Source organism: Ambystoma mexicanum, chromosome 9 (assembly GCF_040938575.1).
Source record: "Ambystoma mexicanum isolate Mex_15411 chromosome 9, UKY_AmexF1_1, whole genome shotgun sequence".
Taxonomy (NCBI): Eukaryota; Metazoa; Chordata; class Amphibia; order Caudata; family Ambystomatidae; genus Ambystoma; species Ambystoma mexicanum.
The window spans coordinates 1,442,194,432-1,442,207,355 of NC_090931.1; the positions used below are offsets into that span (position 1 = coordinate 1,442,194,432).

The 12,924-nt window shown below is 46.7% G+C and overlaps 1 protein-coding gene across 2 annotated transcripts in view; it reads right to left on the reverse strand.

The window, feature by feature from the left end:
• CFAP65 (cilia and flagella associated protein 65) overlaps positions 1-12,924 on the reverse strand; it is an 825,303-nt gene that overhangs the window by 277,435 nt on the left and 534,944 nt on the right. For both annotated transcript variants that reach the window (XM_069616861.1, XM_069616860.1), the window contains exons 21-22: positions 10,959-11,025; positions 10,381-10,491 (exon numbers count right to left, since the gene is read on the reverse strand). In XM_069616861.1, coding sequence (XP_069472962.1) covers positions 10,381-10,491; positions 10,959-11,025 — 178 coding nt within the window. The remainder of the gene's footprint in view (positions 1-10,380; positions 10,492-10,958; positions 11,026-12,924) is intronic.

A 12,924-nucleotide genomic window follows, 5' to 3' on the forward strand; every position in this document is an offset into this window, starting at 1 on the left:
TGTTCCATTGATTTGGTACCAGGTTCGGTGATACCTCACTGGAAGGTGTACGCCTTGTCCCTAACCAAGAAACTGGTTTTACAGGACTATCTGGCTGACTGCATCAAGAAGGGATACATCGCACCTTCAAAGTCCCCTGCTGGTTCTCCTCTATTTTTTGTCAAGAAGAAAGAAGGTACTCTACATCCCTGTATCGACTATCGTCAATTGAATGACATCACACGAAAAGACAGGAACCCACTGCCCTTGATCCGGAATATCATGGAATCTCTTCGAACAGCTCACATCTTCACCAAGTTGGATCTTCGTGGTGCCTATCATCTGATCTGGATAAAAGAAGGCGATGAATGGAAGACGGCCTACAAGACTCCATTTGAGATTTACGAATACCAGGTAATGCCATTTGGTTTGTGTAATGCCCCGGCCGTCTTCCAGCACTTTATGGACTACATCTTTAGCGACCTGATTGGCATCTCAGTTTGGGTGTACCTTGATGATATCCTCATCTTCTCCCCTACCCAGGAACAACATGTGGGACACGTCCGAGAGGTGCTTCGACGGTTGTCCCAGAACCAACTAAACGCAAAAGCAGAGTAGTGCTATTTTCATCAGGAAAGCATGGAGTTTTTGGTTATGTGATCAGTGGCTCAGGCATCTTCATGTATCCAGCTAAGATACAAAACATTCAGGACTGGACTCAACCTTCCGATCTGAAGTCCCTTCAGCGGTTTTTGGGATTCGCCAATTTTTATCGGCAGTTCATGCCACATGTTTCACAACTCTCGGCCCCTTTGACTCGACTAACCAGCAGCAAAGTACCTTTTCTTTGGAACTCACAGGCCACCATAGCCTTTGACACCTTGAAACAAGCCTTCAGCACTGTGCCCATTCTACGTCACCCCAATGACGAGATACCATACATCGTTGAGGCAGATTCTTCCGACTTCGCTGTTGGTGTAGTTCTCCTGCAGAAGGAACCCGAATCCGGCATGAACCATCCTGTGGCATATTTCTCCCACAAACTCACTCCTAGTGAACGGAATTATGCCGTGATTGAAAAGGAGCTGTTGGCCAAAAAAGCAGCGTTTGAGGAAAGGAGGCACCATCTTCTCAGGGGACGGCATTCTGTGGAGGTTCCTACCGACCACTGCAACTTACAGTATCTGCGTTCTCTTCAGTGCCGTACTTCTCACCAAGCCCGGTGGGCCTTCTTTTTCTCTCACTACGATTTCCAGATTACTTACATTCCAAGTGCTCAGAATATGAAAGCCGACGCCTTATCCCGTTCATTGGAAGGAGACTTAAGAAGCAGCTGTAGGGACATGCCACTAATCTCTCTGAAACATTTTCTACTCACGCTCTCACCTCATCTCCAGACGATTTTACATGACACCATAACAGATCCAGCTCGGGCAAGGCTCCTGAAGCAATCGCAAATCACTGAACGCAATGGTTTGCTTTTTTATCGGAACAGGTTATATATTCCCACAGTCTCTCTTCGGATTCTTGTACTTCATGGGTTCCATGATTCCCGAGTAGGTGGACATCGTGGTGTAAAGGCCACCCAAGAATTAGTATCCAGGCAATTCTGGTGGCCAGGATGGGCCGATGAAGTTGAGCGGTATGTCAAGAGCTGCCCTGTGTGTGCCCAGAGTAAGACACCGAGGAAGAGACCACTGGGGTTGCCTCATCCCAAAGAGATACCTCCTTACCCATGGCACACCACTGCCACCGATTTCATTGTTGAACTTCCACCATCTGATGGATGTACCTGCATCATGGTAATTGTGGACTGTTTCAGCAAGACTGCCAATTTTTTCCCATTTCCCAGGATACCCACAGCATCCCAGATGGCTTTGGCATTCTTCCAGGAAATTTACAGGTTACATGGAATACCAGAAAAGATCATACCCGACCGTGGATCCCAGTTCCTGTCCTCTTTCTGGCGTCAGCTGTGTAGTCATGTCGGCATTCACAGAGCCCTTAGTTTGGGCTATTATCCACACACTAACGGCCAGACAGAAAGAACTAATCAAACTTTGAACATTACCTTAGATGTTTTGCTAATGCCACTCAAACCAATTGGAAAACGCATCAGGTTCTGGCTGAAGCCTCCTATAACAATACGGTACATTCCGCTACCGGACTCAGCCCATTTTACTGTCAACATCCTAGGCTGGTGCCTTTTCGTCCTGTGCTACCCAGTGCAGTTCCATCTGCTGATCATCTGGTCATCGCCATCAAAAGACAACACTCCTTGGCACGCAGTACCCTTGCAGAGGCACAGGAGCGCATGAAGCAACAGGCTGATAAAGGGCGCACCGCAGAACCAGTTTTCCGGGTGGGAGATCTGGTCTGGTTGTCTTCTAAGAATCTGCCAGTGCGTAATCTACCTACCAAACTGGCTCCTCGTTACTTCGGCCCGTTCAGGATCACCAAGCGTTTATCCTCAGTGGCATTTCGCTTACAGTTGCCTCAGTCCTGGCGGGTTCACCCTGTCGTCCACGTCTCCCATTTGAAACCATACATGGTTGACACTTTCAGGGGGTTTTCCCCCCCGTCTTGCCTCTTTTGATGTCCGGGGAGTACCCGAATTTGAAGTACAGGAGATCTGTGATTTGTGCATACGGCGGGGGGTACTCCAGTACTTAGTGGACTGGAAGGGCTACCCTGCCTGTGATCGCACTTGGGAACCACGCAGTTATGTGCACGCTCCCCGTCTGGTCCGCAATTTCTAGCTCCGATTCCCTTGGAAGCCTGGGGCCCCTGGCCTTTCTGGGAGGGGACATAGTGTCACGCCACTTACCTGGGGTGCGGGGCACACCTGCAGTTCCCAGCGCGCCCCGTCTTGGCGTGTCTACCCCCGATTCAGGTTAGGGGGACCACAGTCTTCCGCGGCTCTTGCCGCTTCCGGGTCTCCCGTTTGCGTGGGTTCGCGCATGCGCGGAGGGCCGTGTTACGCCCTCCACGCATGTGCCATCCACGGAGCGCTTGGAAAGCCGCAAACTTGCTTCCCAAGCTTCGTTTTGGGCACGTCAGCACCCGGGGACAGCACGGATTGCGTTCCAAGCCACCCGGGTGCTGCCTGCCCTATATTAAGGGCCAGTTTGTGGAACAAACCGCGTCTCAACGCGGTTTGCTTCCGGATCGCGTCCTTGCCCATGCAGCTCCCTGAGTTGCACCCTTGCCTGCCTTCAGCCTTGTTTTCCTTGCCTTCCCTCCTGGTTTTCCCTTGCCAGATCCTGAGGGGGTTGTGTTCAGCTCCCTTTCATGCCTTTTTGGTTCTCCCTTGGTTCTCCTTCTCAGCTCCCTACCTGACTCCCAGTCTCCCCTTTCTGGCTGCCCTTGGGTTCCTGAATTCCCCTGACCTTCTCAGCCTTCTGCTCAGTGCTTGTCCTCCTGCCTCCTCAGGGGTTTCTGCCTCCAAAGCCTCCCAACTGCTCCGGCCTACTCCAGTTCTCTTATTCAGTCAGCTGCAACTTCCTGGAGTCTTTGCTGCTGAATCCTGTTGTGGACCATCGCCGTTTAGTCAAGACCAGCCTTCCCTGTCAGTGCTTGCACTGTCCCAACGTCAAGTAAATCAGGGAAGTGCACATCCGTGGTGTTGGGAGCCGGTTCACCTCTGACCCTGTTAATTCCAGGGTGGGAGTTGTGCCGGTTCCTAGCGTTGCACATTCTTCAATCATCTGTCGGACAGCCTGGCGACTTCACCACAAACATCAACCGGAAGTTCAGGTACTCAACGCCCACGAGACGCTTTCCTTAAAAGGTATGCAGGGCACCCAAGTGGTGCTGGAGGTCCAAGGATATAAGTGGAAAATGCATTAAGAGGGTCTGGTATCCTGGCAACGAAGTGCAAGGTTGGGGCTCTCACCCATATGAGAAACAGAAGCCATTCAGAACATTGCGAATCTGGGACTCATTGCTTACATCTTTACAAACATCTTTATTCTAACTTTGGCTCTTAGATTCTGAGACTACTATGCCAGCCTCCCTCTACAGTCCTCTCAATTCAACAAGATACCTAACTTTGCCACATGTACCATGTACAATCTTCCCAGCTCTTCTTCCACCTCCAAACAATGCCTTCTTGCTGGTTGGTGCGCTCTGAGAAATTGTTTGCTCCTTAATTTGTACTGTTCATCTGCAACTCCCTACATGATTGGCTTGCCACCGCAAGTAAAAAAAATGTTTCTGTATGCTCCCACAGCCCTCCATCACTCCTTAATGATCCCCCATCCTCTATGTCATGGGGCAACCGTTGGCTCTCCAGATGTTTTGGACTACAACTCCCATCAACCCTAGTCAGTATAGCCAATAAGGGAAAATGGGAATTGTAGTTCAAAACATCTGGAGGGCCACAGGTTGAAGACACCTGCTCTATGTGCACCCTCTCGCTTCCACTTATTTTCCTTCTTTGGCCCTGCTTCAATGAAACACCCTCTTCCTGCAGGTTGAAAACTTTACTATTATCCACTCAATTAATGATTGCATGTCAAGACTGGAGGCTCTCATTATGCTTCTCTTTCTTTTATTCGACAATAAAGAAAAAGCTCAGCAGCAAGATATTTGTGCAGCAAATGTGCCATAATTAATGTGCAGAAAACAGGTGCACCAAATATATATATAATAAGCATAGCAATATAACAGTAATATAACAGTAACATCATAACATAAAAAGTAAGAGTCTCTGAAGGAACTACATTTCCCAGGGAGCTAGCTCCAGTTCATTTAGAGGCCATCAACACGTGACCTAGTCCACCAATAGTAGTTCAGATCCCCTGCATAAACAGTCCTAAACATGATGACACTTCCTCTTTCTTTGCTGCTCACAGCAAGAGATAATTACTCCATGTTTAGCACTGCTTATATCATGATTTTCTAATTTAAAGATAACGTTGCAAAATTTTATAATATATGTTTACTGCATGGTTATAGGGTTATACAAATTTTACTTTCAATATTTATTTATTTTTAAAAGAGAAAAAAAAAATGGGTACTTTTATGTTGCGCTCCGACGCCAGTCCTCTGGCCTCGGAGACCGCTTAATGTGAAGCTCCGCTTCATGCGGTCACAGCTGATCAGCTATTATTTGACCCGCTCATCGAGCGGATCCCTCGACACGGCCTAGCTCCTGCTCTCCTGGTCCTTTCCTCTGCATTCCGGCGCTTAAGCACGCATGCCCGTTATAGTACAAAGGCTTCTTGCAGCTCGAGCGCCGGAATCCTTCCTCAGACAAGAACGAGTGTTTCTTCTAGCGGTTTTTCAGGCTGAGGGAGATCACTGCTACATAGACGAAGTGGCTATGGCTAATAGTTTACAGAAGGTTCTGGGATCCTCAGTGGAGATCAGTGTTAAGAAAGCTGTAACGGATATGCTCATTCCCATACAAAATCGCCTAGATGCTATGGAGGAGCATTTCAGAGGGACCTCCCCTCCTGGGTGGAAGAGAACACAGAAAAGGAAGCACCTTACCGAAGGGGGATGTACACCGGCTCGCAAGAGTAAAAGCTCTCCGACCCCCCCGAGCCAGCCATCTAATGCCACAGCTGCCGTAACGGACACCTTCTCAAGGCTGAAACAAGCCTTCATGAACAGGAAGGTAACCCCTTCCCATCAACCCGCTTACCCCAAGGAGGAAATCAGGGGAAATAGACCCTCAAGCCCGGAGGGATATGGACAGGGCTCGGAAGAAGATGATCATAATAAGAACGTCTACGATGCTGATCTTTCCCACTCCTCTTCAGAGGAGGAATTTCATTTAGAGGATTCAAAACCCTCTGCGTCAGGGATTGCGGCAGACCCCATCCCTAAAGACACAACCGGGACCAAACCTTCTACTGAAGGTATGTTTGCCCCGGAAGACTTAATACACCCCAGGTCCACCGATTGGGAACCATCTTCCAAGACATTGAGTTACATCCACCTTAGGCTGCGCAAGCCACTCGATAAAGAGGTCCAGGCCAGACTACGTGCTGAATGCCCACGACCAGACATTGCGGACTGACTCCAGAGTTTGATTCTAAAATGATTACCTTTCTAGGTAAAAATGTTAAAGACCCCAGGAAGGGTATTGATCGCGCCTGGAAGGCCTGCCAGGATAAAGTACTGGACATAGCAGGTCCACTAGCAAAAATCTCCGATCTTGCGAATGCAGCCATCACCTCCTCGGACCCCATCGACCCAGTGATACTGTCCGGTTGGGTCCAGAGGGCTATTTGCCTATTGGGCAACGCCAGTTGCGCCATCTCAACAGAGCGACGGAAAGGCATCCGATACAAAATAGATGCCAAGTTAACCGAACTGGCAGACACAGAATCCGGCCCAACTGCGCAAGGCCAGCTTTTCGGGAAATCCTCTTATGAAGGAGATGACAAAATTCGTCGGGACATTCAAGGCGTTGGACAAAGCACAGGCTTCAATAAAAAGAGTATTTGCAACCAAGGTTTTCTCCAGGGCCGGACGAGGAAGAGGAAGAAGAAGAGGTCGCTCTTCCGGCCGTTACTTCTTCGACAAGAGACCTCAACAATCCAGAGGCCTGCATAATTCCTGGCAAGAACGCCCCGACACTTTCTTCCCCTCGAGAGGTCGTGGAAGAGGGCGTCCCTGGAGGAGAGCGGCTAGATACCCAGCCCAACAACAATCTTCAGGTCAGTGTACTAATAACAGCGCCAGTGCCACTAACACCTATAGGAGGGAGGTTAAGGATGTTTGCAAATGCTTGGGATACCTTATCGGGAGACGCCTGGGTAAGGGACACAGCTCGGGGTCTACGCCTAGAGTTTTTCACGCAGCCCATTCAGACATGTCGCCCCACTCCCATAGTAATGTCTCCTTAGACAGCGAAATACTCAGTCTCCATCAGAAGCAAGCGATTCGCCCCTGCGCAAATCAGGGAGGCTTCTTCAGTCCCATATTTCTGGTACGCAGGAAGCAAAAAGTGCGCCCAGTCAAACCTCAGAGCGCTCAACGAATTCATCCTTTACCGCCATTTCAAAATGGAAGGTATACACATGCTCAGAGATCTTCTGAGACCGAACGACTGGCTTATGCGCCTAGATTTAAAAGACGCTTACCTCGCAGTGCCAATTCATCAAGCACCCCTCAGTTACCTCAGGCTCTCATGGAGAAATCGAGATTGGGAATTCACAAGTCTCCCCTTCGGACACTCTTCGGCGCCGTGGGTCTTCACCAAAATCTTAAGACCTGTAGTAGCTCAATTAGGAGAGCAAGGTGTCCGTCTCATTATTTATCTAGACGACATTATTTTCATGGCCCACTCACAGCAGTTAGTTCAGAAACAAACCAAATTGGCAATAAACTTGCTACACAGCCTCGGTTTTCTTATAAACTGGGAGAAGTCAGTTCTACTTCCATCCAAAAATATGGAATTTCTGGGATTCATAGTGGATACACAGAATTCTCAATTTCGACTCCCATCAGCCAAGATTCACTCTACCAAAAGAGAGATACGCAGACTCTTACAGAAGAACATGGTCTCTCTTCGAGAACTAGCAAGAGTGATAGGGCTACTTTCATCTTCCATTCAAGCAATATTTCCCGGCCCTCTTCACTATCGAGAACTGCAAAGACTAAAAGGCCAACACTTAAGGCGAAGCCTTTCTTATTCTCAACTCCTGACACTGTCTCCTCAAGCGAGGACAGAGCTCAACTGGTGGCTCACTCACATGGAATCCTGGAACGGCCGAGCCATCTTCGGCTCAGCTCCAGATATTATTATCGAGTCGGATGCCAGTCGCTACGGTTGGGGAGCGAGATGCGGTTCCATAGCCACGGGAGGGACTTGGTCCCCTCAAGAGCTGGACCTTCATATCAATTGTCTAGAGCTTCCTGCAGGTTCCGTTGTAGTGCGCTCTTTTGCCAAAGACAAAGCGAGTTGCTGTATTTTACTAAAGATGGACAACATCTCAGCGGTAAGATACATCAACCATCTGGGCGGCACCAAGTCGAGACCCCTAGCAGAACTAGCCAAGGACTTCTGGCATTTCTGTCTGGATCATCAGATTTCAGTTACAGCAGAGTACCTTACCGGCCTCTCAAATGTAGTAGCGGACTGGTACTCCCGCCACTCGACAGATTACAGCGATTGGAGAATCAACAGAGAGGTTTTCCTTCACCTTCAGGAGATCTGGGGTCCAATGTCCATAGACCTCTTTGCTTCCAGACTCAACTCCAAACTACCAATGTTCTACAGCTGGAGGCCGGACCCGGCAGCAGCTGCAACAGACGCATTCCTGCTGTCATGGTCCCAGGGAATACTGTATGCCTTTCCTCCTTTCACTATGATAGCGAGGACCCTGGCGAAGGCCCGGCAGGAGCATGCAAATCTGATCCTTATAGCGCCGGTCTGGACATCTCAGACCTGGTATCCAGTTCTTCTGGAACTTTCTTCGGATTCTCCAATCCTACTACCCCAGTTTCCGGATCTCCTATTAGATCCATCAGGTCAGCGTCATCCTCTCCTCCTCAGCGGATCTCTGACCTTAGCGGCCTGGAGGATTTCAGGTCAAGATGGAGAGTCCCAGGCATGTCTCACAAAGCAATCACCCTTATCGAAGAAAGCTGGGCTCCTAGTACCCGGAAGAGATATTCCAACTCTTGGAGCATCTGGAGCTCCTGGTGTCGTGAGAAAGGATTACATCGAATTTCAGCACCTGTAGAAGAGATTTTGAATTTTCTAGCATCCCTAGCGGAAAGAGGGCTCGCCTACAGGTCTGTGAAGGCCTACTGTTCAGCAATTTCTACAGGTCATGACCTTATTCAAGGAGTACCAGCAGGAGAACACCACCTCGTCTGCAGGTTGCTCAAGGGTGTAATGCTTACCGTCCCACCTTCAGCTCACTATGACAAACTTTGGGACTTTAATAAAGTACTGAACCTTTTTCTGTCATGGCCTCGTAACGAAGAACTATCATGTACGGCCCTATCTGGCAAACTCACTACTCTACTCTGCTTGGTATCCTGCAGGAGAGTCTCGGACATCAGAGCTCTAGATTTAGCAGGCAGAGTCTTTTCTCCTGATGGCATAGTATTCCATATTGATAGAAGAACAAAGTGAAATTCCAGGGCGATTTCTTATCCCGCATTTAGAGATCAACCTAAGCTCTGCTTGGTTAAATGCTTAGAAGTCTACGAAGAAAAGACGGCTTCACTCAGAACCTCCCCTAACGGGCAGCAACTGATAGCTCTGCGTAAACCGTACAAAGCGGTATCAGCGCCGATCTTAGCACATTGGGTCCGGTGGACGCTAGCTCAAGCAAGGATAGACACCGAGCACTTCGGAGCCCACTCCGCTAGAGGAGCCATGGCCTCCAAAGCCTTTCAGGCAGGAGTTCGCCTAGAAGACATCATGAGGATGACAGACTGGGCAAGTGAATCAGTATTCAAACAATTCTACCTAAAACCGGTAGATCAGCCGGCATCCATTGTGGTAAGTAAGCTTTAAACAAGCATAATGGGAGCCTCCGGTCTTGACATAGAATAAAGATTTTCCATAATAACTTACTAGAAAGTCTTAATTCTATTAAAGACTCGGAGGCGAGCAATATCCCACCCGGTGAGAAAATAACAGCATGTTACTTGATGTTGATTAAATATGTAATGAAAAGATTAATGTTCTGAAATGTACATGTATTCTATCGGAATAACTCCATGATTTTCTCCCACCCTGATAAGGGATCTAGGGTTGTCATATACAAGAGACTAATTGTTCCTTTTCTTTGACAGCCCCTACAGACAAGTCCGCCTGATCACGGCCCGACATAAGTTCTTCTTCAATTTGACTACAGTTATCTTCTACTATGGACAGCCAAGTTTGTAGCCTAGAAAGAGGAAGTGTCATCATGTTTAGGACTGTTTATGCAGGGGATCTGAACTACTATTGGTGGACTAGGTCACATGTTGATGGCCTCTAAATGAACTGGAGCTAGCTCCCTGGGAAATGTAGTTCCTTCAGAGACTCTTACCTTTTATGTTATGATGTTACTGTTATATTACTGTTATATTGCTTTGCTTATTATATATAGTTGGTGCACCTGTTTTCTGCACATTACTCATGGCACATTTGGTGCACAAATATCTTGCTGCTGAGCTTTTTTTTATTGTCAAATAAAAGAAAGAGAAGCATAATGGTCGCCTCCGAGTCTTTAATAGAATTAAGACTTTCTAGTAAGTTATTATGGAAAATCTTTATTGTCTTGTGGCTGCCATTCAGACAAGGCTCTTCGCTTTGTGACCACTACAGCTGTGATGTGTGCAGTATAAAAGAATAACAACGTAGCATAGCATAACATAACCCAGGCAGTGGATACTGTCCGAGATGGCTGGATCATTTGCACATACATTCAATCACTCACTCACCTGTTTAGGTGGACTTGCAGTTCCAATGGCCACAGGAGTCAACTGGTGTTTTGTGGAGGTAAAATGGACATATCTGCGTTCCTTCTCCACCGTCACACCAATGAAATTCAGCTGTAGGGAAACATTCATAAAAATTACATAACAGGACTAAATGATGGTGTTTTCTCTGTGTAACGGGTTACTCTGAAGATTTCTCAGGTTTGGGGAGAGCTTGATCTCATGTTGAGAAACCAATACCGAGAACACAGGTCATATGTCCACCAAACCCATACAAATTCTGAGTACTGTACTTAAACAAATGAAGTTCCTAATAAGCTTAGCCAGACAGTTTGAGGTCTCAATATCAGGCCACAAAACAGGTAGTAGTTGTGCATGTGAAAAGTGCATTTGTTACTCTTCTATAACATGCAATTGCTCCAACAAATTATGCACACTCAATGTGAAGCCTTGCAATGCAATAAACACTTTAGAAACAAAACAAGAACCTTTGTCATATATGGATAACATGCCAACAATAATTTAAAGAATCCCACAATCTATGCATAATGCTATAATACAACCAGCTAAAGTTTTCTTACCAGGACTTCCCGACCATATGACACCTTGAGCAAGACTGGAAGACGATCAGTGCCAACAAATTCATGCCTACCAAGACAGCAGAGTGAGAGAATTAAATGGCATGACATAACCAGGCCTTTCAACATTAAGAATTGCTGGTCAAATGCTGTAATTACATGGCCAGTTTGGACAGTAATTGTAATGTATATGGATTACACTGTAACTTCAGGTATGTTTTTTTCAACCACATGAGTCTCAAAAAACTAATGGCAGAAGTAACACCGGGACTGGTAATTTAAGAAATATCACAACAAGTATCAATACTTTTTATCAATGTTTGCAAACCAGGAAATGTGTCCCCATAATTAAAATCTCTGCAAAATGGACTAATGTGCTCAGTACCTGTTTGGTCCAGCTTCACAAATGGAAAACCATATTTCAATACCAGCAGATCCTGGCACATACATCACAATATATATATATATATATATATGACGTGATCAAGCACTCGGTGTAGCGCGAAACGCGTTGTTTGCAGGTCGCATACCAGGGCGTCCTGCCTCTGTTTGTCTGTGTTTTGTTGCATTTTTGTACCACATGTTTGTGTGTACAAGTATATTTTTTCTTGTTGAACATTAAAGGTATCCGTATTATATACACGGCATGCTTTTTTTGTTTACATCCAGAATTTTTGAGTTTTGCAACCTATGCCTGGCTTGCGGGAGTGCGGTTCATCTTTCCTCCTTTTTGTTAAATATATATATATATATTCAGTGAAAAAAACTTTAGTTAAGGGGCAGTTAAGGTGAATTTGTTCAGTGCAACAAAACCCTTGAAGTTAAGTGAAAAAAGTTTAGTTGAAGTGACGTTAAGGTGCTGATTTAATGCAACAAAACCCCTGAAATCGACAGGTATTGGAAGCTACGCCACATTAACTATGAGGCCCCCATTGCGCTGCCCATAAGCACTCTGATGACATCACATATGACATTACTTATAGCATCATCGATAACATCACTGGTACAGCAGTTCACACATGCAGGTAAGAGAGATGTACAAGTTACTTACCCCTGGTAACGTTCTTTCGACTGGATGTTCCTCCCATGTATTCCTCATCTTATGATATCTTTTTTTCCTGCTTCAGCTACTTCAGGAAAAACATTTCTCTGGACAGAGGGCGTTGTGCATCGAGACGGTCGATCCGATGTCCCTTGAGGGCCTCCATCTCGGCTGACGTCATCGTCGAGTACACATACCACACGGAGCGCCCGTTGACTTTAATTATGTTTTTTCACCACCCATATGCAGAATGACTGCCCTTGATAAGTGCCTTTAATTTATCAGACCTTAAAAGAGCGCACTTGTCGTAAACTCAGAAACTCTACAGTGGGGTAGATTGGGAGGGCGATGAGGAATACGTGGGAGGAACATCCAGTCGAAAGAACGTTACCAGGGGTAAGTAGCTTGTTCTTCTAATGGATTGTGTCCTCCCAGGTATTCCTCATCTTATTATAGACCACCCCCGCCTCACGCAGTATTAGGTTCCTTTGGCGGAGGGAATAAGAATTTCAGAGTTAATGTTTGTCAAGAATGAAGCATAGAACTGCCTTTCTCAAATCTTCAAACATTGTCAGAGGTGTCCAAAAAATAATGTTTTGTAAACATGTGGATGGTGGAGCAGGCAGCTGCCTCACACATGTCCTTTATCGGAACTCCCCTCCCATGCCCCTAGTGGAATGAGCCCTTAAGCCTGATGGAGGATCTTTCACAGCTAACCTGTAGCACTCCGGAATAGCCACTATGATCCATCTAGATAGAGTTTGTTTGGTAACTGACAGACCTGGCTTGTGTCCTGTATAACCAATGAAATGTTAGTCGTGCTGTCGGAACTTTGCCATTCTTGAAACATAAAAGCTTAGAACTCTCCTTAGATCGACTCTATGAAATCTTTTTTCTCCTTGCCAGGATGAGGTGGAGGATAGAAGG